The sequence below is a fragment of the Urocampus carinirostris genome, chromosome 5, assembly GCF_059441175.1.
Source record: "Urocampus carinirostris isolate Australia breed hairy pipefish chromosome 5, RoL_Ucar_1.0, whole genome shotgun sequence".
Classification (NCBI taxonomy): Eukaryota; Metazoa; Chordata; class Actinopteri; order Syngnathiformes; family Syngnathidae; genus Urocampus; species Urocampus carinirostris.
Genome location: NC_142353.1, coordinates 11,004,333 through 11,027,980, shown reverse-complemented (window position 1 = coordinate 11,027,980; position 23,648 = coordinate 11,004,333). Strand labels below are relative to the sequence as shown.

The following is a 23,648-nucleotide window of genomic DNA, read 5'->3' as shown; positions in this document are numbered from 1 at the left end:
CAAGCTTTCATAAAAGCCAAAGGTGGTGCAATTGAATACTTGTAATATGTTTTGATTCTTATTTCATTGTCAGTTATTCATGATTCCATATTTTTTTTCCTCATGATTATTATTACCATCACCATTACTTTTTTCATTGTCATCATCATCATCATCACTATTGCTGTCTCCATACATTTTCATCCATTGAGTTTTAAGATTTTATTACCATTACTTTATATCACTTCACATTTGATTTTCACACTAAACCACAAGATGGTGCTTTAGATCTGTGTTGATAATTTCAACTTGGACTCCGAGCTACTTCCTCACGAGTTGGGTGGAGTGGTTTATCGGTAAAAGTGACACATAGGATCAAAATTTCATTAGATTGAGTAATTTTGAGTAAAGATGATAGTTTCGAAATAATTTTATTCATGCCCGATTTATCGGAATAACTCCTAAAATCTTACGTTGTTACTGACAAGCGTTTCTAAGATATGCAGGTACGTGTCATGTTTTTTACCGTGTAAAGCGCTTGTAAATGCTTAAAATTGGTCCCATGTTTACTGGCAGTCTGACTTAATGGACCACGCATTAAATGAAAAAAAAGAAAAGTAAAAAATAAATCAAGTCGGCTTAAAAATGATTGACCTGGTGGCTTGGCTCTGTCCTTGCATTTATTTTTCCCTTGTAACTAATAGTACCTAGCATTTGTTTGTATGGCATTGTCATCTGAAGCGTCATCACACCCTATGCTTTGCACTCTAGAGTAGAGGTAAGATCGGGCCAAAAAATAGCACCCGAGCCCGACGCAGGCCCGAGGGGTATTAAACCCGACCCGGACCGAGCCCGACTAATTAACTGGATTTGCTGGCCCGGCCCGAAAGGGGCCAAAATTACATATTTTATTTATAACGAGGGGTGATTTATGATAACAAATTAAACCCTGCCTTTTGTTACAACATCTAGGCCTAAGTTAAATAAAACTGTATAAACATTTACATCTTTTATATTTCTGTGTCTGCACTGCAGATGTTACATTAAGCGACAATCTGTCATTGACGTTTTTTTTTTTAGAGGTAGCGAAAACATTTAAGGGCGTCCGTCATTTTGACGACTTGATCATTGGGCCATAATCCACAGCAGCAGTATGTCCTTAAGATTTTAGCGCAGCATTTTCATTGAGAGGGGGTGTTGACGTGTTGTGCCCTTTTCCGACTCCTATGCAAATTCCCCCCCCCCCCTGATCGTATTCTATATAAAACGCTTATTAAAACAATAAAGCGAGCTAATTATAATAATTGGGAGATACTAGTCTATATAACGCGTTTATTTAAACAATAAAGCGTGATCTTATTCTGCAAATTGCGTTTTTTAACGCGGATGAAAATGTCACCAACGTCAATGTACGCTTCCGACAAAAGCGATCGTATTCTATATAATACGCTTTAAAACAAAATAAAGCGAGCTAATTATAATAATTGGGAGATCCTAGTCTATATAACGCGTTTATTTAAACAATAAAGCGCGATCGTATTTTACAAAATGCGTTTGTTAATGCGGATGGAAAAGTCACCAACGTCACTGTACGCTATGATTTCCGCAATCACAACTAATTGTACACAAATAATGTTTATTTGATTTACTATAATATCCGTATGTAATGTTTTTTTTATTGTGAATGAAACCCTGGTTGCATTGGATCCCGCGATGTAAACAAATTGTTGTTTTTTTCATTTAAAATCGGAGGGGGGGAGGAATTTGCATAGGAGTCGGAAAAATAGCAATTACAGCTCTTTCTCCGTTTTATCCAAATTATTTATTTTATAACAAGTATTCCTTGGTCTAGTATCCATACATAGTTTAAGTATATATTTTTAATGAACATATATTTATAATTATTAATTAATTTAAAAAAAATAAAAATAAAAAAAAAAGCAGGACCGAACCCGACCCGACCGTATGACTGAGATTTCAGGCCCGACCCGGCCCGAAATTGCCTCGGGTTCGGGCTTGGGCTCGGGCCATAAATCTTAGGTCTACTCTAGAGGACAGGTGAACAGACCAAGATGCTGGGCACTGGAAAAACGGGAAAATTGGCTTTGAAAGTGCTTAAAAAGTGCTTGAATTTGGCCATGAATAAGGTGTGCGAACCGTGAATATGGCTTTTTTTAATTTTCTCAGGCGCTGGTGGTGTACGAGTCTTTATCGGAATGGGGCCAGATTTTGTCGGCTATCTGCCCTAACCCTAAATTGGTAATCACGGGCGGCACCAGCACAGCCATCTGCGTTTGGGAAATTGGCACGTCCAAAGAGCGGGCCAAGACGCTCACGCTCAAGCAGGTACGTTTTTGTTTTGTTTGTTTTTGGTCGGCGCTCCGACTTAAGTTAGCCAACGTCCCGTTTTGCAGGCACTTCTGGGTCATACAGATGCCGTCACGTGCTTGACGGCGTCTTCATCGTACCACATCGTGGTGAGCGGCTCTCGGGATCGAACCTGCATCGTGTGGGACCTCAACAAGCTGTCATTTGTTACCCAACTGCGGGGGCACCGGGCCCCTGTCTCGGCGCTCTGCATCAACGAGCTCACGGTGAGCGTTAAAAATTGGAAATATGCGTGGCAGTGCACGGGTGCAGAGTGTCATACTGGGTTTGTATGGGTGCTTAAATTCCTTGAAAATGCTTGAATCTTATTGATGTGTTTTCAAGGTCAGGAAAATTCTTGAATGTCAGGTGAAGTGCTAGAAAATGCTTGAAATTGTTGCCATTGCCATGTTTCTTGGCAGTCTGATTCTAAATAACACGCAATAAATGAAGATTTGTTTTTTTAAATACGTGAAAATGACGCCGATACTGGTGGCTTGTCATTTGGCGTTGTCATGTGATGCATCACCCAAGAGGAAAGCTCTCTTTAGAAAACTGGTTATTTCGCCTCGGTTCACTGAAAAGGTCCAGCCACCTCTTTTAGCTCCCAAACTGCTCATAGATTTATTGTCTTTTAAGGATACATCATCAATAATAATACAACATGATGCACCAAATTATTTATCATATAATCATTTCGTATGTTTTCCAAATCGGGTTTAGAACCTTGCTGGTTGGCACAGCCTACCTCACAGCAATAAATCACCATGGTAAAGAGTGGTAGTTATATTTTTGTCGTGGTAATTGATATGTCCTAACTCAGATGCTTATTCAAGTGCTGTCCGCTAGGGTGCTTCTTGCCACCTGTCATTTCTCTTATTGCCGGGGAAGGCAACGTGACGTCACGTGCAAAGGGTCATTTGCTATTACATGAAAAATTATGTGTACAGGATTTTTATCTGATTTTAAATCTGCCACAAAAATGCTAAAGCTAACTCACGCGAGGTGCTCAGGGTGACAGTGCATTGTAGATCCACATATGGATTTTACGAGCTTATCTGACAATATGACTCCAATGTTGCACTAAAATGTTAACATAAGGGGGTTTCACTGTTACGCAGGGCGACATCGTGTCGTGTGCGGGAACCTACATCCACGTGTGGAGCATCAACGGCAGCCCGCTAGCTAGCGCTAACACCTTCACGGGCCGCAGCCAAAACATCTCCTGCTGCTGCGTCTCCGAGATGAACGAGTGGGACACGCACAACGTCATTGTCACCGGACACTCTGACGGCATTGTCAGGGTAACAAAAAAACAGACTAAATCTTTTAGCATCACAAGCTAACTTCACGCTCATTTAAAACTGTTTTTGTAGTTCTGGAGGACGGAGTTCCTCCAAGTCCCAGAAACCCCTGCTCCGCAACCCGTCGAGGTGGACGTTACCGACTGCTGCAGAGATGACAAACTCGGTGCGTGCAAAAATACCTCCCAAAATTTTTAATTCTTTTACTCAGTAAACGTCATCTATGTTTTATAGAAGGAGGCGACGAGGACAGCAGCGACTCAGACGGAGAGGAAGAAGAAGGAGCAGGAACTCAGGAGCAAAAAGCGCCACGCAACCCGTCTAGTCAGCCTGGCAGCCAACCAGGGAACGCCGTGCACAGACCAAGAGGTGACGCCCACAAAAAACACTGCCAAAAACCACAAATCTGGGCGTTTTTTTTTTAAATCACTTCTTTTTCCAACTTAACATTTGTACGTAGAATTAAAATATAGATATTGTATTCAGGGTTAGGGTTACTATTGTTATTATTGTGTATATTCTTATTTTAGTAAAAAAGATATTTCTTAAAATGAAACAAATCTTGGTAGAAAATATTTATTTAAATAAGTAAAAAAAACTTTTTTTTTTCCTGAATTTGATAGAAAATATTTATTAAAATTAACAACATGATTTTGCTGATTCTTTTGCTGATTTCTTAAATGAGGGCAGCACGGCGGCACAGTGGTTAGCGCGTGTGCAGCACAGTTCTAAGGTCTTGGGAACCTCCTGTGTGTGTTCAAATCCAGCTACCGGACTTCCTGTGCGGGGTTTGTATGTTCTCCCCGTGCTTGCGTGGGTTTCCCCCCGGGCACTCTGGTTTTCTCCCACATTCCAAAGACATGCATTTCAGGTGGATTGGCCGGTCCAAATTGTGCCTAGGTGTGAATGAGCGAGTTGTCTGTCCCTGTGTGCCCTGCGATTGGCTGGCAACCAGTTCAGGGTGTCCCCTGCCTACTGCCCGATGATTGCTGGGATGGGCTCCAGCACCCCCGCGACCCTACTGAGGATAAGCGTGCAGCTAATGAGATGAGATGAGATTTCTTAAATGTCAGCCGTATTATTTGGCAGATTCTTTTCATATATTTATGCCTATTTTCGTGTTTTGGTTTTATATGTGGTAGAAAATGTTTCTCAAAATCAGCAAAATAATTTTGCTGTTTCTTATTAATTTTTTTGCAAATTTTTTTTTTCTATATTTGTTGAAAAATGTATCCTAAAATCAGCCGTATTTTTTGCAGATTTTTTTCGTATATTTATGCGATTTTTTTTGTGGATTTCAACAATATTGCCTCACAGGTCATTTTGACCTGAAGACAACCTTTCTAACTTGTTTTGTACAGCTTACATGAAAATCTTTATAAACAACATTTTATTTTTTCTACTGTTGGGGATAATGTAGGAAAAAACATGAAATTTGAAGTAAAAAAAATTTTTATCTGACATTTGGGGGATTTATAACACAGCGGTGGGTCATTTTGACCCGAAGACAACAGGAGGGTTAAAGGGACAGTGTGAGCTATTTAGTGCCTCCTAGCGGTAGTAAAAACTTTCTTTTAGTAAAAAAAAAACATTGATTGTAATAATAGTTAAAATTACATGAACTATCATACCACGTTTTTTTTTAAAAAATATATATGTCTATAAATTTGTATTTCTTTTACCCAGTGGAAACCATACATAAGGTCAACACCATGTTTATCTTACGTTTAGCTGCTCGCTGTGGCACAGGCCATCTAGTGGTCAAATATTACAAACTGGAGCTTTAATGGTTTCGCTTGTCTTGCTTTTTCTTTGCAGGTGCGTCTTCGAGAGGGGGTGCATCCTGGTCGATGGACAGCGGCTCGGACGATTCTCACCGCTGGTCGGACAGCCTAAGCATCGACGAGAAAGACGGCTTTGTGTTTGTAAATTATCCGGAAGGACAGCACAAGGGCGCGCACCCCCACCCGGTGCACCCGCACGGCCCGGCCGGCGCTAACACGCAACTGCTTCAGCCACCTGCTGTGGAGGTCCGCACCTTTAACCAGCTGAGGGCAGGTGAGTGTCGTCTTTGACTCATTGGGATTTCAAATGTTTTGGTTTACGGACAACTGCCACTGGTTCACCCCCTCTCACTCAAGTCAAATTGGGAAAAATGTAATTCAGCTTAGTGTTGCGGGAGGCTGTAAAATAAAACCACAACACTTTTTCATAAATTTTCAATTTACAAACCCCCTTCGACCACCTGACAAAATGGCGCACCCCTTCACTACCCAAAATTGTAGAGAAAAATCATAAAAAAACTTTATTCGTTTTTTGCACAACCTTCAACTACCCGACACAATGGCGCACACCTTCATCAAGCCGAAATCCAAAAATATAAATGTTAGTTTCACAATATAGAAAGGAGGCTCTAAAAAAAATCTTAAAACATTTTTTTCAAGTGTTTTTTTTAGATTAATGGTGGTGTATGTAACTTCAAAAAGATTCTACCTGCTGACGCAATCTTCTGGCTGAAATAGTCATTGCAGCTTCTTTTGTTGCGTGTGGAAGTATGATTCATTCTTAAAAGCGCTCTAATAAACTTGGATGTTCATTTTATTTGGGTTGTGGGTTGGCATTTATACTGTACTTGAAACAGTCCTTTTCTCACTTTCACAATTTTCATTCTACAATTAAAAAAAGCTCAACCAAATGCGTGATATCACTCTGAATAGAATGATAATCGATTCATATATTGAACAAATATATTTATTCATCAACTTATTGGTTTAATTTACAGGAAATACAACAAATGAATTTCTGGTTTATGGGTTTTATAAAACAAATGAGTTAAAAGAGTTATTTTTAACTAGCTATCTGGCTACCTTTTTAGCTTCGTAGCTAGCTCTTTTCCTACCGTATTAGCTATTTAGCAAGCTATCTTGCTAGTTTTTTACATGTTTTGCATACTGTTTAGCTAACATTTCTGCTGGCTAGCTAGCTAGCTTTTTTTTTACTTTCTATTTGGCTATTTAGTAGGCTTTTTATTTTACTCTCTAAGCTAGTTATGTAGCTCTCTTTAGTTTTTTACCTGTTTATTTTTCTAGCTATCTGTCTTCCTACATTTTAAGCTATGTAGCAAGCTATCTGGTTAGCTTTATAATTTTTTTGCATGCTATCTACCTAGCATTTTACCTTCTTTGCTAGTTACTAAGCTAAATTTTGGCCTCCTTTCTAGCTATCTATCTAATTTTTTAAGCTTTTTGTTTAGCTATTTAGTTGGCTTTTTACCATTATCTTTCTCACTTTTAGTTTACCTGTTTACCCTTCTAACTAACTATTAAGCTACTTTTTAGCTATATAGTAAGCTATCTAGCTAAGTTTCTATTTTAGAAATCCATATCAAACTGCGTGCCTTTTGCGCTAATTAGTAACAAAAAGTATCCTCTGCTTGAAAAAGGTTGGAGGCCCTTGACTTATGATACAGCTAGTGGAATATTTTTGTTTTGGAGTCATGCACCCCTGTCAGCGCTTTCAGCGCAACCCCTCTATTTACGTTACTGTGTTGCTAACATGCTAACAGGCTATAGGTGGGAGCGTCAACTGGTCTTCCGCAGCAAACTCACCATGCACACAGCATTCGACCGTAAGGACAACGCACACCCAGCTGAGATCAGCGCGCTGGCCATCTCCAAGTGAGACGCCATCTTGTCGCAAGCTAGCTGCCGGGCATCAGCTAACGTCTTCTGGTGTTTGGCTAACAGGGACCACAGCAAAATCCTGGTGGGCGACGGTCGGGGGCGCGTCTTCAGCTGGTCGGTGAGTGAGCAGCCGGGTCGCTCGGCGGCCGATCATTGGGTGAAGGACGAGGTGGTGGACAGCTGTTCGGGGTGCGCCGTGCGATTCTCCCTCACCGAGCGACGGCACCACTGCCGCAATTGTGGACAACTCTTCTGTCAGAAGTAAGTTACGCCTGGAAATAGTTCAAAAAGACTAAAAAATTTTAAATCTAGTCTTCTATTTTGAAAACTAGCGCTGTCTCCTTATACACCAAAATCTTTTTGTGCCCGATATTTGAAATCGTTTTTTTAACTCAAAGCGGATTCTTCTTCTACTCCCAAAATTTACTCATCACAGAAACATCACGGTCAATCTGAAACAAGATACCCGATAACTAAATACGGCGTAACTCACCCAAGACGTCCACTAGCCATCTTCAAATTCTTTGAATGTCCACGGAAATGGCTTCGCTACATCAAGGACAATCCAAACATGTAAAATATTTATTCCTAAACACACAATTATGACAATAGATGAATAGAAATCCACCTAAAAGCGTGTCTGCTTCGTTGGACGTTGCTCCTTGAAATTTATTTGTTTTGCTCCAAAACTCCCCTTTAAAAATAAACAGACTCGTAATATTATTCCCAATATTTTAGTTACCTTCTCCCCGTTCGATTGACAGCTTTCTCGGCCAATAACACCAGGTAAGGCTTAAAGCAATTGCCTCACCTGTTTTCGAGCTAAGATGTCGATGCGACACTCATCTGCAGGCATTTGATTGAAAAACCTTATATTTCTGCATGTTCTAACTCAGATTACTGTATGTTAGTAGCATTTGCAGTGTTTATTTCAGTTTGGGACAAAACTTCAGATGTGTTACTTTACAAAAGAGACCAAAACCGTCCACATTCTCCAACTGGTTCAAAAACAGAATTCAATTCACTTTGTGTATGTGTTAAATTGGGATTTTAGGCAAATTGTACAGTGGTTAATTAGATACTTAACCAATTAGTTTGCTATCTGATTGCTAAATTTACTGATACTTGACGGAATAGTGTATGAATTATCCTCCTGATTAATAATGTAGTTAATTTTCAGGCAAGTGAATTGAAAACATGTCTCGAAGGTTTTTTTGTTGTGTCTCCTGTCTAAAAAATGTGAAAAGTTCTTGCAATGAAACTTTTGAAATTTGAATTTTGAATGTGAATTGAGGAAATGTGGTATTTTGTGGTCAGATGCAGCCGCTTCCAATCTGAGATCAAACGACTGAAGATCTCGTCGCCGGTTCGCGTTTGCCAAAACTGTTACTGCAACCTGCAGCACGAGCGCCCCGTCGTCTCCGCCGACGAGCACAAAAAGTGAGCGCCTCGTCGTCCACCCGCCTGTCTATAGTGTACATACAGGTAACCGCGCACCTTTTCCCCCCCAAAATGTAAGAAATATGAATGTCACTCATGAACAAAAACTTTACTCGTTATGCAATTGTTTTTCTTTCCAGTAGGCCAAATTAAGTTGCTGCTTTCTGAAATATGAAATATAACTTTATGAATATGAAATATGTTGGGTCAGTCTAAGTGTACAGGATTTTCTATGAAAAAGGGATTTGTGTGCATTGTTGTTGTTTTTTTAAAGTATAAATATAGAATTCTCATTGTCATGTCATGATTCGTTATCTGGAAGACAAAAGACGTCTAGCTTGTACACATCTACACAATTTTCTTTCTTACTGTTTATTTTATTTTACATGCTTGGAACCTGGTTGCAGCCAAATGCAAGTGCCAATAACGAATACAGACATAAATTGAAATAAATACAAAATAAGAATAATAAGAATTTAATAAGAAATTGTTAGCAAAAAAGAAATATATAAGATACAATATTACCTCATCAAGTTACTAATTTTTTTGTTTTTTTCTTCCCCATGGAAATAAATTTATCACATCATTTCTTTCATTCAGAATTCTTTTTTAATGTCACTTAACCAACTATTAAAGGTTTTTTCAGTTTTTTTTTTCTCTCATCCAAAGAACAAATTCATCATCTAAGTTTAAATATTTATTTTAAGCATAAATATTTTATAAATATCACAACTTTACCAAACAGTTAAAAAGAAACTTTTATTTTATTTTTTCTCCCCTCCAAACAACTCCCTCATGTCATTTCATACATGATTTTTTTAATCAGAATCATATATATATATATATATATAAATATATAGGACTGTCTCAGAAAATTAGAATGTTGTGATAAAGTTCTTTATTTTCTGTAATGCAATTAAAAAAACAAAACTGTCATACATTCTGTATTCATTACACATCAACTGAACTATTTCAAGCCTTTTATTATTTGAATATTGCTGATTTTGGCTTACAGCTGAAAAAAACTCAAAAATCCTATCTCAAAATATTAGAATACTTCCTCAGACCAAGTAAAAAATAATTTTATAACAGCAAAACTAAATCAAACATTTGAAAATGTCCATTGATGCACTCAGTACTTGGTTGGGAATCCTTTTGCACGGATTACTGCATCAATCCGGCGTGGCATGGAGGCAATCAGCCTGTGGCATTGCTGAGGTGTTATTGATGCCCAGGATGCTTCGATAGCGGCCTTCAGCTCATTTGCATTTGCAGGTCTGGTGTCTTTCATCTTCTTCTTAACTATACCCCACAAATTCTCAATGGGGTTCAGGTCAGGGGAATTAGCAGGCCAATCAAGGACAGTGAGGCCATGGTCAGTGCACCAATTACTGGTGGTTTTGGCACTGTGGGCAGGTGCCAGATCATGCTGGAAAATGAAATCCTCATCTCCATAGAGCTTTTCAGCAGATGGAAGCATGTAGTGCTCTAAAATCTCTTGGTACACAGTTGCATTTACTCTGGACTTGATGAAACACAGTGGACCAACACCAGCAGCTGACATGGCTCCCCAAACCATTGCTGACTGTGGGAACTTCACACTGGATTTCAAGCAACTTGGATTTTGCTCCTCTCCAGCCTTTCTCCAGACTCTGGCGCCTTGACTTCCAAATGAAATGCAAAACTTGCTTTCATCTGAAAAGAGGACTTTGGACCACTCTGCAACTGTCCAGTGCTTCTTCTCCATAGCCCAAGTCAGACGCTTCTTCCGTTGTCTTGAGTTCAGAAGTGGCTTGACCATGGGAATACGGCTATTGTAGCCCATTTCCCGGACACGTCTGTGAACTGTGGCTTTTGATACCTGGACTCCAGCTTCAGCCCACTGTCTTTGAAGCTCCCCCAAATTCTGGAAGCGGCTCTTCTTCACAATTTTGTTAAGGCTGCGGTCATCTCTCTTGGTTGTGCAGCGTTTCCGGCCACATTTTTCCCTTCCAACAGACTTTTTGTGGATATGCTTTGAAACTGCACTCTGTGAACAGCCTGCTCTTTGATAAATTTCTTTTTGTGTCTTACCCTCCTGATGGAGGGTATCAATTATGGTCCTCTGGACAGCAGTCAGATCAGCAGTCTTCCCCATACTTGTGATTTAGTTTACTGAACCAAGCTGAGTGTTTTTAAGGCTCAGGAAACCTCGCAAGGTGTTTCGAGTTAATTAGATGATTCAGGTGATTAGTTGAATAGCCTACTTGTATACTTTTTCATTATATTCTAATATTGTGAGATAGGATTTTTGAGTTTTCTTAAGCTGTAGGCCAAATTCAGCAATATTCAAATAATAAAAGGCTTGAAATAGTTCAGTTGATGTGTAATGAATCCAGAATGTATGACATTTTTGTTTTTTTAATTGCATTACAGAAAATAAAGAACTTTATCACAATATTCTAATTTTCTGAGACAGTCCAGTATATATATATTACGCCTGGAAATAGTTCAAAAAGACTGAAAATGTTTAAATCTACAGTCTTCTATTTATATATATACATATATATATATATATATATATATATATATATATATATATATATATACCAACCAGTTTAGGGTGTCCCCTGCCCACCGCCCGAAGATAGCTGGGTTGGGCCCCAGCACCCCCACGACCCTACTAAGGAGGATAAGCGTTGCAGATAATGGATGGATCTATATATATATATATATATATATATATATATAAATATATATACACACACACACACACAACGACTATGTTTGAAGGCTAAACAAAAAAATTTTTAGTTTTTCTTTTATATAACAATTACTTTTATAATCCCTCATTTTTATTTTATTTCTGTAACTCGTTCCTATAGTTTTATTTCAGCTTGTCATCAAATTTTCCAAATTTCATTTCATGTAATTTACAAATATGTTTTATTATTGGGGCAGGGGAAAAAAACATTTACTCTAGTTGACCGCTAGATGATGTCTAATTGCCTAATGCAAATTTAAACCAAACTCGTAAAAAGGCCGATATCTTTTTATTACAAATTATTATATAAAATACCCTAATCTTCTTAATTATTCCGTAATATTTTAACCTAAAAATATATCCTCACTTTACACGTTAATTACTTTTCTATTTTTTTTCCAGATTTCCTCTCCTACCCAAGGGTAAAACAAAAAAAAAATTTGCTTAAAGTGGCCACTAAACTCTGGCAAATCTCTTCCTTTCATTTTATGTTACTTGACAATGCGGAAGGAAAAAAAAACGTTATTCTTTTTCAATTATAAAATAACCTTAGCCTGAAAAATTAAAGCTGCAATGTTTTTATATATTTCTTATACATTTTTCCCGACTTAATGTATTTTGTATTATTAAGGCAAAACAAAATACTCTTTAAGACCAATAGATGTCGCCAAATATGACGTCATATTTAAACTTTTTTCAGCTGGGGCTGCAGCCAGGTTCAGCAACGCCATGTTTGATGACGTCATAACGTCCTTGTTAATTAGCTGTGTACAAAGGAGCATTTTTTTCTTTGATCAGACTTTTTAATTTTTTATATGAAATGTTTGTTCCTGATTTTGACTGTAAAGTATTTATGCAATGATGGCTGCTTTTACTCCCTTTTTTTAAATACTAAAAAATATTTTGCATGAACTGCCAGGCTTCCTTCTTCTTGTCGCCATTGTTGTAGTTTTTGCAAGTAAAAGACACGTTTTTGTGGGCTGGGCCCGACACTGTTCACGTACACTCAAGGACACGCCCATTTTTGAACAAAAAAAAAACGAAAGAAAGGAGGGAAATGAAGGGTTTCTGCTGTACAATCTTGTGCTACATGAATGTTTTCTTCTTCTTGTGTGTTTGTTGTGTTCACACGCATCACGAGGAAAAAATGATTCACTCTTGTCATCGTCATGGAAACGAGATGTTACAATAATGCAATAGAGCTCATGCTTATTCTTTAGCCTTTAAATAAAAAGTTGCTGTTAACCACAAAATGTTTTGTTTTATTTCCAAGAACTGTCTCTTCCTATTTGACATTTCCTTCCCTACACTCTAAAAACAATTAGATTAAAAAGATAACCCACGTTTGCGTCAAAACTGCACCCAAAAATAGTTTAAGGTATTATTTAAAACAAACCCTCCCCAAAATGTTCATTTTCCATGAAACAGTTGGGGTCATTTTGTGAAGACTAATCCTTAAATTTTTTTTTTTTTTTTTTTAATAAAACAACAGATTGGGTGAAATTGACACAAGTATTGGTTTGGTCTATTTTTGACCCAAACTTGAGTTATTTTTGTGGCGTCTGTAAAAACACATGGGTCCAAATAACCCAGGTTTGGTTCAGCACACAACGTCCTTTGTTGTTTTGCAAAAGACAACAAAAAACAACACAACATTTCCTAGTCGGGTCTTTTTGTTTAGTTCAACCCAAAATTGGGTCATGAACAATACGAGCAGAACAATATGGGAGGATGGTCAAATTGACCCAAGCTGTTTTCAGAGTGCATTGTAAGACGCATGCGCAACTTCAAAACAATTGGATAAAAAATAACCCAAGTTTGGGTCAAAAATGTACCAACCCAATACTTGGGTAAATTTGTATAAAAACAACACCTGCAACATTTCTTGTTTAGTCATTGTGTTTAGAACAATCCAAACAATTGGTTTGTTGTGTATAAAATGACCCAAGTATTGGCTTGGCTCATCTTTGACCCAAACTTGGGTTATTTTTGTGGCATCTCTAGAAACACTTGCGTTCGAAATAGCCCAGGTTTGGGTCAAAAGTGGACTAATACAGTACATGGGACGATCGGATCCAACGACCTGGTTTTGCAGAAACAACCCCCTAAAAAATAATTTAGAACGTAGTATTTTCTACAAAATAATTTTGTGAAAAAATAGTATTCTTATGGGCAGCGCGTCTGAGGTCATGGGTTCAAATCCAGCTACCAACCTTCCTGTGCGGAGTTTGCAGGTTCTCGCCGTGCTTGTGTGGGTTTCCTCCAGGCACTCCGGTTTCCTCCCACGTTCCAAAAACATGCATGTCAGGTCAATTGTCCGGTCAAAATTGTCCCTGGGTGTGAATGAACGAGTGAGTTGTCTGTCTCTGTGTGCCCTGTGACCAGTTCAGGGTGTCTCCTGCCCACTGCCCGGAGTTGGCTGGGATGGGCTCCAGCACAACCGCGACCCTACTGAGGATAAGCGGTACAGATAATGGATGGATGGATGGATAGTATTCTTATTTAGATTTAAAAAAATATATATATTTTATCCTGAGCAGTCTGGTTTATAATTTTAAAATTACCCATAGATTTTGGATGTTTTGAAAAATTAAAAAATGGGTCACATTTACCCATGCATTGGGTTCGTCCCATTTTCGAATCAAACTAAAGACAGCATGGGTAAAAATGTGACCAACCCTAATATTTATTGTTAATCTAACCGAATTCCGTTCAGAGTTTTGTTCAAATAACCCAAATTTGGGTTAAAATAACCCCCTAAAATCGGACCAGCCTAGTACTTAGTTGAATTTGACCCATTTTCCTGAGCTGTTTTACACTAAACGACCCAGTTGTTTGGGGTGTTCTTAAAATAGGTTAAAAAAAAAACAAGTTTGGGTCAAAGTGGGTCAAATTGACCCAAGTTTGGTTTGGTCAAATTCTTAATTGGAGGAGAAAAAAATGTTATCTTTTGTTTTATTTAAAAATAATATGTGCTATTTTAGTTGCCTTTAAAATAAACAGTAATATTTAAGTTTTTATTTTTAAATATTTATATTTATACATCTATATATGTATTATACATAAAAAAAATTTGGAGAATCACTAAAATGTTGGGTAAAATGGTCAAAAAAGGGTCTTATGGAAAAACAAATTAAACAAGCATTATTTGTCTTGGGATGCTTTTCCTTAGCAACCAAACCTGCGATATATTTGTTAATTAAATAGCCGGATTTTTTTCAGATTTTCCATGCTTTATCCAACAAAACAAGACGTTAAAAACTTTAATACATTGTCACTAATCTATACACATTTTGTATTTGGTTTTGAATATTTTATGTGTGGAAAAAAAACTTAAACAAATCAAAGCAATGTCACAACAAAACAGTTTTTTTAAATATCATAAACTTGTAGCTATTTTTCTTTGTGTTCTGGAATTAAAATGTTTTTAATTGTCTAAGAAACTAATCCGGGAGTAATTTTGTCTTTTTTTGTTGTTGAACATATCCATCCATCCATCCATTATCTGTACCGCCTATCCTCAGTAGGGTCGCGGGGGCGCTGGAGCCCATCCCAGCTATCTTCGGGCAGTGGGCAGGGGACACACAGGGACAGAAAATTCACTCGCTCATTCACACCTAAGGACAATTTGGACTGGTCAATTAACCTGAAATGCATGTCTTTGGAATGTGGGAGGAAACCGGAGTGCAAGCACGGGGAGAACATACAAACTCCACACAGGAGGTTCGATCTCATGACCTCAGAACTGTGCCGCACACACGCTAACCACTGCGCCGCCGTGCTGCCTGTTAAACATATAATGAAATCAATACCATGATTAGGTTTATTAAAATTAAATGAATAAGAAAATAACACTGCAATCAATTCCTTCTGGTCCGATTTCCTCTAAATCGTTCGTGTTTTGGTTGCTAGGTGACGTCAGAAAGCGTCTCGCGCATGCGCACACAGCATCCGCAGTGAGCCCCGGCAGTCAACTGCAGCATATATGCGCATCAAGCTAACTTTTAAAGCGCCACTCCAGAAGTAAAAATAAATAAACTCACCAAAATAAATCTGACCAATGAAAACAGAGTCGGAAATAGTTTTATTTTGAAACTCTCGCTTAGGATGTAATACCCCGCAGTGTTATGACATGACAGCAGACTGCAGCGATAAACACAAACACGCAGTCGGAACCGAGTCAACCGAATTTCTAACCTCTCCTCGGTTGTCCTTCCCCGGCTTTTACTACGTCTTTTATCAGACATTTTATATCCTGCCGGACAATTCCAGCTGCCGTGAAAGAAGAAAGAGAAGCGAGCGAGTGTGGTTTATTTCTCCGGCTGCCTTCCCGAACTCTCCCCGAGGGCGGTTCGCTTGTTCGGCGGCGACGACATGGCCGAACTCCGGCGACGAGGAGGCGGCGGGGAGGACGTGGACGGAACCGACAACTTAAGCGATAAGGTGGGAATATAAATGGCCCCCAAATTTTTTACGTCTGCCGGATAATTGTCAGGTAGAAGCGAGGCGGGAAGGAAGCTAATAAATGGCTTGTTAGCCTGCTAAGTGGCTAATCCTCCACTGGGCTAAAAATAGCATTTGCCGCTTTGAATTATAGTTAAAGGATTAAATTGATGTCTCATTTTTATCATATTCATATATTTGGTTCACAGCTATGTGTTTTACAGTCATATTTTCTTGCAATTAGTTTGAAGAAAAAGCCTACCTTTTCCTGTCCGAACTTCGATTTCCTCAAGGGCTAAATAGACAACAAACAGAAATAAATTGTTGTTCAATTTACCCAATAAAATGGGTTTGCAATAGTTAAGTACGATTAAACCGGGTTGACAATACGTTAATGAGCCATCTAAAAAGGCTCTCTGTTCCGTCCATAAATCGTATTATGTGGTCAAAAAGTCTTGCAAAAGACGTCAAAATTGTTCAATGCAACCTTTTACTTACCCAGCAAAAAAGGGTTCAAATACAATTAATGGGACAATGTTTATTATATAGTGCCTCCTAGTGGTAAAAAAATCATTATAGATTTATAAATAAGCTGTAATATATGAACTATTATGTAAAAACACACTTCCTAAACTACTCTGTGGCCGAGAAATTAGGATGTTCTTTTTTACTTAAGATGAAAAGACTCTTCTCAGCCTGTGTTGCTGGTGATGAGGAAATAAACAAATTATTGCAGTTTTAGTTTCGCCACCCCATTCACAAATCTCACCAAATTAGCTTTAGAATACGCCGGTGTTTTAAACATTGGGCGAGATTATGACCACATAAGTGTTTAATTTTAAAAATAGGTCAAAAAAAACTTCTCCCTGACCAAATGAAACACACAGGTTAGAAATTAAAATGTCTCTTGAAAAAGTGTGCCTGTGTTAAGTCAGTGTGTGTTGTTTTCCCCCCACTAAATAATTATTATTAAGTATTAAAGTTACTGTAATGTATTGCTCTATAGCCATATACTTTTCGCGGTTTTGCTACTTTACGGATTTTCATCATGCGTCGTATTCTACATTCTGATTGGCTAAACAGACTGCCCCTTTTAAGCCTGTGTCTGAATGTGCGTCAATAACGTTGCAGTCAGAGTTGTACTTGTTTTCCTTTGCTCTCATGTAGGTTTTAGATCAGGGAATGGTGTAAAAAATAGTCTGTAGTTTGCAATAATCTGTGGTCTCTGTTGCCCTTTGAGACGGCTTGTGAATCGGGGCTATACAAATAAACATGACTTGACTTGACCCTCACCTAGAGGGAGCTGACATGATTGGCCGCCATCTTGCTGCCAATGCTACCATCAAAACCTGGCATATTTTCTTGTTATTGCACATACTTTCACTTATTTATACCTCCAAAATAAAAAACAGAAACCATTTAGAATGTAGTAAAAAAAAAAAAAAAAAAAATCACCGAAATATAAATTTTGCTTCTTTTCAGTATTTTTTTTTGTTATTTTTCCTTTTGGTTACTTTTCTTTTTGACGTTTACCTATTTTTCTTTATTTTATTTCCTTTTCCCCTTCTCTTCATTTGTTTCCCTTTTCCCCTTTCCTGATAGTTTTCTCTTTTTTCATATTTGTTTTTATTTTTCAAATTTTCTTCTTTTCTTCTTAAATATTTTCTTAGCAAAAGGCTAGGAAAAAAAGTGAGAGAAAATAATGTGTTTTGGTAACTTTGAGTCTCCCTAGTTTGTATGCTTCCTCATTTTTTTTCGCACTTGTTTTTCGTTGGACATCACCACACAGAAAAATATAGTGCTCAAATATTACACACTGTGCCTTTGAAAAAAAGCGCCAAGGATCTGTCCATAAGTCAAATCCTGTATATTTGTATAACCCTTAATCACAAGGAGTCTCTTAGTCTTAACTTGGTCGAAAAAACATCTTGGGGAAGATGTCATCAATTTTTTAACTTTACCCTCTACCCACACAGCAAAATTTGGTTATAATTACGTTACAAACGCGCCAAGGCGTCATCTCTAAGTCGTCTATATAAGTTAGAAAAAAACATCTTGCAAAAGACTAACAATTGTTCAATGTAACCTTGCTCCGACTCTGCACATAATTGTTGAAAATGCATTAAAAAAGCTCCTAGGACCTGTATACCTTTGGTCAAAAACATCTCAGAACAACATTTACAGTTGTTTAATTTAACCCTCTACTCACACAGCAAAACATTTGTCTGTCTATACGTCATCTTTATTTGGGCAAAAAAAGGTCTTGGTTAATAGGATTAACAATTGTTTATTTTAACGCTCTACTGACCCCCAATAAATAGGCTGACAATATGTCAAGAAAGCGCGCCATAGTTCCGTCCATAAGTCGTTTTTGTATGGTTAATAAAATGCCTCGAAAAAGACCTTGATAAATTGAAACTTTAGTAGACACTCAAAGTAAAGAGAGAAGGATTCAATGGACTTGAACTTGTCAGGGGGACTGGGAGAGAAGCCCACATTAAATCTCCTGGGTTACAAAAGCAAATCTGCACTAAAATGTGAGGAAATCAAAGAACAGTAACATGATGAGCTAATGGTGACGATGATGTGAACAGTTTATTATAGTCAAAACAATAAGTGCAATAATAGTCAAAATAGTTAACTGTCGTGCTATGAAATCTCTTTTGAAGGTGTTCCATAATAAAAAAGTCAGTTTTGTTTAATTGAACCATCTACAAACCTAATAAAATTGATTTTTTTACGCCAAAGTTTAGTTCAAAAACGTCTTTATTTGGTCGAAAAACATTCTACCCTCCTAGCAAAATTGGTTGAAAATATGTTAAAAGGCGCCAAGGATGTGTCTATTTAATGTTTATATTTGGTCGGGAAAATGTCTTGAAAGAGACGTCAGAAGGACAACATAAAATTTGGTTTACGTCAGATGAGCTAAACCCAACCCAATTTCCGACGTCTATTTTTGGACTAAAACGGGCCAGATTTAGACCAAAATTCATCATCCATAAAACACCTTTCACAGAAGCACAAATGCTTTCAAATTTTTTTTTAAACCCTCCAAATTTATTAAATATATTGGACGAGTTGCCTATTACAACTTTTTACACAATTTTAATTTAACTTTAAAAAAATAAATTAAAAATCCTTTCTGTGACTGTAAAGGTTTGAATCTGTTTTAAAATTAGGGTTTTTAGTGAAGAAAAACATTTAATATGTATACAACATTCAAATTTTCCTTTTCAGCAACTAAAACATATTAACTCTAATATATTATTTCTCAATTTTATAATTATTCAATCTTTTTACATATTTAAAGTAAGGTAAATTAAGTAGTCAAGCATTTAAACAAAGGCACAACCAAGGATGAAGCAAAAAATTATCAAATCAATACATTGTTATTAAATTATTATTACATATTGTTAAAATCATTCAATATTATTAAATATGGAGCAATGTTATGATTCAAACATTGGAAATGACACACCACCACTAATGAGGACAATTAGTACACTGAAGTCACAAACGACAACAGCACCCTCAAAAGGAAAATCGGGGAAATTAAACACAATCGAAAGTAAAACAACCAAACTACATCAGTCAGGTCAAGGTAAATGACCTTCAAAATTTGCGATTACGTATTTTTTCAGAGATTCAGATTCAGATCTACTTTATTGTCATTCTAGTACACGTGTATACAGAACGAAATGTCGATACATCTGACCCGCACAGTTTCCTTGAATGTACAGATATAAATAAAATGTTGTATTGAGTTGGAGTATTGAGTACTAATAATATACTAAATAATTATGGCTATGTATAGTATTTTACAGTAGTGCAAATAGTGCAAGAGGAGCAGCTAACCAGATGTGCAAAATGGGCAGTCAGGTAAACAAGTCAGGTAAACAGTAACAATAACACTGTAACAATAACACTGTAAGTAAAATAGTGCAGAGAAACAGATGTGCAAGGAGTGGCTAGATATAAAGAACTGCCAGTAGTGCAAAAAGTCAAACAAAACCAACAGATGTACAGATTAGCAGCAGTTTAGATTTACTATGTGTTTGATTGACCATTTAACAGTCTAATGGCCAGGGGGACAAGACTATTGTGGAACCTGGTGGTCCTGCACCGCACACTGCAGTACCTCTTCCCAGAGGCTAGCAGAGTGAACAGTCCATGATAGGGGTGAGAGGGGTCCCTGATAATGTTCTTAGCTTGGGATAGGCAGCGCTTCTGGCCAATGTCATGAATGGAGGGGAGAGAAGTCCCGATGATTTTCTCTGCTGCCCTCGTCACCCTCCTCACACTACCCCAGTCGGAAGCGCTGCAGCCTCCACACCACACAGAGATACAGCTGGTCAGGATACTCTCTATATTTGTTTGTCATGTTACATTCTAGTGCCCTAAATAGATTCAATGTGCTGCCAAACTTTTGTCGCGGTTGAACTTGGATTGGGCAACCAACAAAGCACTATTCTATTCTTGTACATTTTCATTTCGTCCTATTCTATTCTGTTGTATTCTTTTGTTATGATCAGAAAATGGCATTAATTATCGGGTGGAACGAGTCCAAGAGTTTGTCTGGAGACGTACGACTTGAACTTTCCCCCTCATCCTTTTCGTTAGGGTGGGTCGGCGCTACTCGTCGACCTTTGAACAGGTTGGACGGGAAACTCTTGAGGGACATTCTTATCTTCTTACAGACTGGAAGTGGACAAAATGAAGACGTCAGAACAAAGAAATCCGTTTTTTTTTCCAAAAGGGAAGCAAAAAATTGGCAAGGGAAACAGAAACTAGTAGGGGAAAACTAGTTAGTCGTCCAACGTTTCCCGCACGGTCTTACTATGCAATGTTCACATAGTTTTTGTATTCCATTATAACCAGCGTTGTCTTCTTTCATGTTTGTTTCAGTTAGTTAGTTAGTGTTCCGAGTTATCCTGCATTGTCTCTCTTTTTCCACTTATATCTTGGGATCGACTGATATGGGTTTTTCAGGGCCGACACCGGTTATTAGTATTAAGAGGAGGCCGATAATCAATATTCTGAACCAATTTTCATTTGCCGCAAAAGCTTACAAATTGGCGTAAGACATTTTTATAATGCTAAAAGAAACAAAGAATATTTGTTATAAATTCGAATAAAACTTTTAATAGCTCTCTGAAACCTCTTACAGTAAATACATTAGAATTTCAACATAGCTAACATGAATTATCTTTCACTTAAACCAAAAACTCACAGTACAGGAAATAGAAACTAGGCCTAGCCGCAAATTTAAACATAAAATGTTTTATTGAACATTTATCTGCATTACGGTGTCCAAAAAATGCTATATTAATACATTTGGATCAGTGTTTCAACATTTCCTGCATTGTCTTTCTTTCACGTTATGTTAATTGAGTTAGTTTTACAACATATCACGTGCTGACTTTCTTTCACATTCTGTTCATTTGGTTATTGTTCCAAGATATCTTGTGTTGTCTCTTTCACATTTTGGTCCTTAAGTTAGTGTTCCAGAATACCCTGCGTCATCTCATTTTCATGTTTGGTTAAGATATAGCTCGTTATTCTTCCAACACGATATTTATTGGTCTTGTCATCTTGGCACTCTTGGTATTCTATGCACGTCAGAGTACATATCAAGCATTGTCTAATCTTCCTTGTCTAATCTTCCCGTTTTGTTCAGTTATAGCTGGTTAGTGCTGCAACAAATTCTGTGTTGTCTTTCATGTTTTTGTTCTATGAAAGTTGGCATTATAGCAGTATTCTATTCTGTGTTTCATCCTTACATGTCTCGTTATTGTACTGAACATGTGAGAGTAGACATCTTCCGTTGTCTTAAGCCATGTTTTTAAGTTGGACCTGGTTAGTTTCCTACCACATCCTGTGTTGTCTTTCTTTCATGTTTTGTTCAGGTAGAACATAGGTGTCAAGCCGAATCAGCCCCACCAAAGGTTTTAATTGGGTCCGCTAGACAACGCTGTGATTAGTGCAAGAGAAAAATATGTCACCAAAGCCAGGCGCCACTCACAAAGACACTATAGCTGTATTTCTTTCTCTATTGGTCTCTCTTTTACTCTCTCCCTTTCTCTTCTCTCATTCTCTTGCTTTTTTTCTCTTTCTTTTTCTACCCCTCTCCTTTTTCTGTCTTTGTCTCTCTGTCTCTTTGCATTTTTCTATCTCTTTCTCTATTTATTTTTCCCTCTATATTTGCATCTCTTTCTCTTTTTCTCTTTCTATTTCTCTTTTTCTACGTCTTTTTCTTTCACTTTAATTTACGAGTCTGGCCCCTATGAGTTTTTTTTCTACCATGTGGTCCCCAAGCTCAAATGTGTTTGACACCCCTAATGTAGAACGAGTTAATGTCGTGCATTATAAATCATAGTCTTGTCGTCATGGCTTTCTTGTAGTTGTTCTGTCCACGCATGGGAATGTTTCTTGTTTTGTCCTTTCATGTTTTTTTTTGTTTTTTTGTTAGAGCTGTTTGGTGTTGAAACTTTATGTAATTGTTTTATCCACACCTGAGGATTTTCCCGTTTCTGTTTTGTCCATTTGGAACAGTTTGAACACAATTTTTTCGCGCAGAAAATTATGTGCATCCCTAAAAATACTTCTTCAATGATCATTTCATAATTATAATCGAAATGGTGAGGTCCCCCATGATACCCACCCTTAGAAACAGCCTGATGAATGATCGGCGAGTGTATCCTGATCCAACAGCCAAACTTTTTGTCTTTCCGACGGTGTAATCGTGAGCTTGCTTCGCAACATGTGACGGCAGCAACATTGATTATTTGCGCTCTCTAGCTTGGGATGAAAAGGCAGCAATGTGCAAGTGAACGCATGAATAAACCAGAGCGGTGGATGGAACCAACTGGAAATACCCGTGAGGTGAAATCAGCAACGCTTCTTTTCTGCATGACATACCCAAATAAACTCCCATATAACAGTTTTTGACATGAGGTCATTTTTTAAGGAAAAAACACTTGCCGTACTTATATTGTAGAAATGACATTTAATTGCCTTTTTAAATTTACGTTGAAAAAAAATGACATATTAGACAAAATGGTTAGAATGTGGTCCTTCTTTTAAAATAAAAGTTGCATTTTACCATGTAAAAAAAAAAAATCGAAAGGGCAAACTACGGCCCCACAGGCCTCATATTGCCTGTTAGGCATTTTAAAGGTATTTGAAAGTATGACAATAAAAACGTAGTTCTAATGAGATGTTTTTTATTTTGCTTTAATGCCTATTTTTTACAGATTGGGGGCACCACTAGCCACAATGGAACTTGCAGTACACCACCCGTTCTCGGCTGCACAGTTAGTTTTACATGCGCACAAACTTAAAAACTGCAGGCTCTTTGGCGTATGTGTAGAACCCATCTTGCATTTGGAGTTTTCCATGTAAATCATCAAATTTAGTGACATTAGGGGTTTTTTTTTGTTTTGTTTTGTTTTTTCCTTTAAAGGGGCGTAGTTTATTTTTTAGCACCTCCCACTGGTAAAAAAAAAAATTAATCAATGGAAAAAATATTGTTAAATAATAAGCCTAAATACATGATCAATCCTATACATGTTTATTTTAAAATAGTCATAGGTTAAGAAATTAGGAGCTATTGTATAGCTTTTGAATGACTTATATTTCATGTTTACAATATATGTGTTTTGTTTGTTAATCCATTGCAACATTTTCATC

The 23,648-nt window shown here is 37.5% G+C and overlaps 2 protein-coding genes across 5 annotated transcripts in view; both read left to right on the top strand.

Annotated features, from left to right (window-relative positions):
* Positions 1 to 12,769, top strand: part of wdfy3 (WD repeat and FYVE domain containing 3) — a 108,862-nt gene extending 96,093 nt beyond the window's left edge. For all 4 annotated transcript variants that reach the window (XM_088335683.1, XM_088335684.1, XM_088335682.1 and 1 more), the window contains 9 exons: positions 2,167 to 2,325; positions 2,394 to 2,573; positions 3,468 to 3,650; positions 3,723 to 3,816; positions 3,885 to 4,019; positions 5,469 to 5,708; positions 7,216 to 7,327; positions 7,397 to 7,594; positions 8,651 to 12,769. In XM_088335683.1, the coding sequence (XP_088191809.1) occupies positions 2,167 to 2,325; positions 2,394 to 2,573; positions 3,468 to 3,650; positions 3,723 to 3,816; positions 3,885 to 4,019; positions 5,469 to 5,708; positions 7,216 to 7,327; positions 7,397 to 7,594; positions 8,651 to 8,777 (1,428 nt within the window). In that variant the 3' untranslated portion in view covers positions 8,778 to 12,769. The remainder of the gene's footprint in view (positions 1 to 2,166; positions 2,326 to 2,393; positions 2,574 to 3,467; positions 3,651 to 3,722; positions 3,817 to 3,884; positions 4,020 to 5,468; positions 5,709 to 7,215; positions 7,328 to 7,396; positions 7,595 to 8,650) is intronic.
* A 2,729-nt stretch (positions 12,770 to 15,498) lies between these two features.
* Positions 15,499 to 23,648, top strand: part of cds1 (CDP-diacylglycerol synthase (phosphatidate cytidylyltransferase) 1) — a 29,471-nt gene continuing 21,321 nt past the window's right edge. Inside the window, exon 1 of the mRNA XM_088335691.1 lies at positions 15,499 to 15,959. Within this exon, the coding sequence (XP_088191817.1) occupies positions 15,891 to 15,959 (69 nt within the window). The 5' untranslated portion in view covers positions 15,499 to 15,890. The remainder of the gene's footprint in view (positions 15,960 to 23,648) is intronic.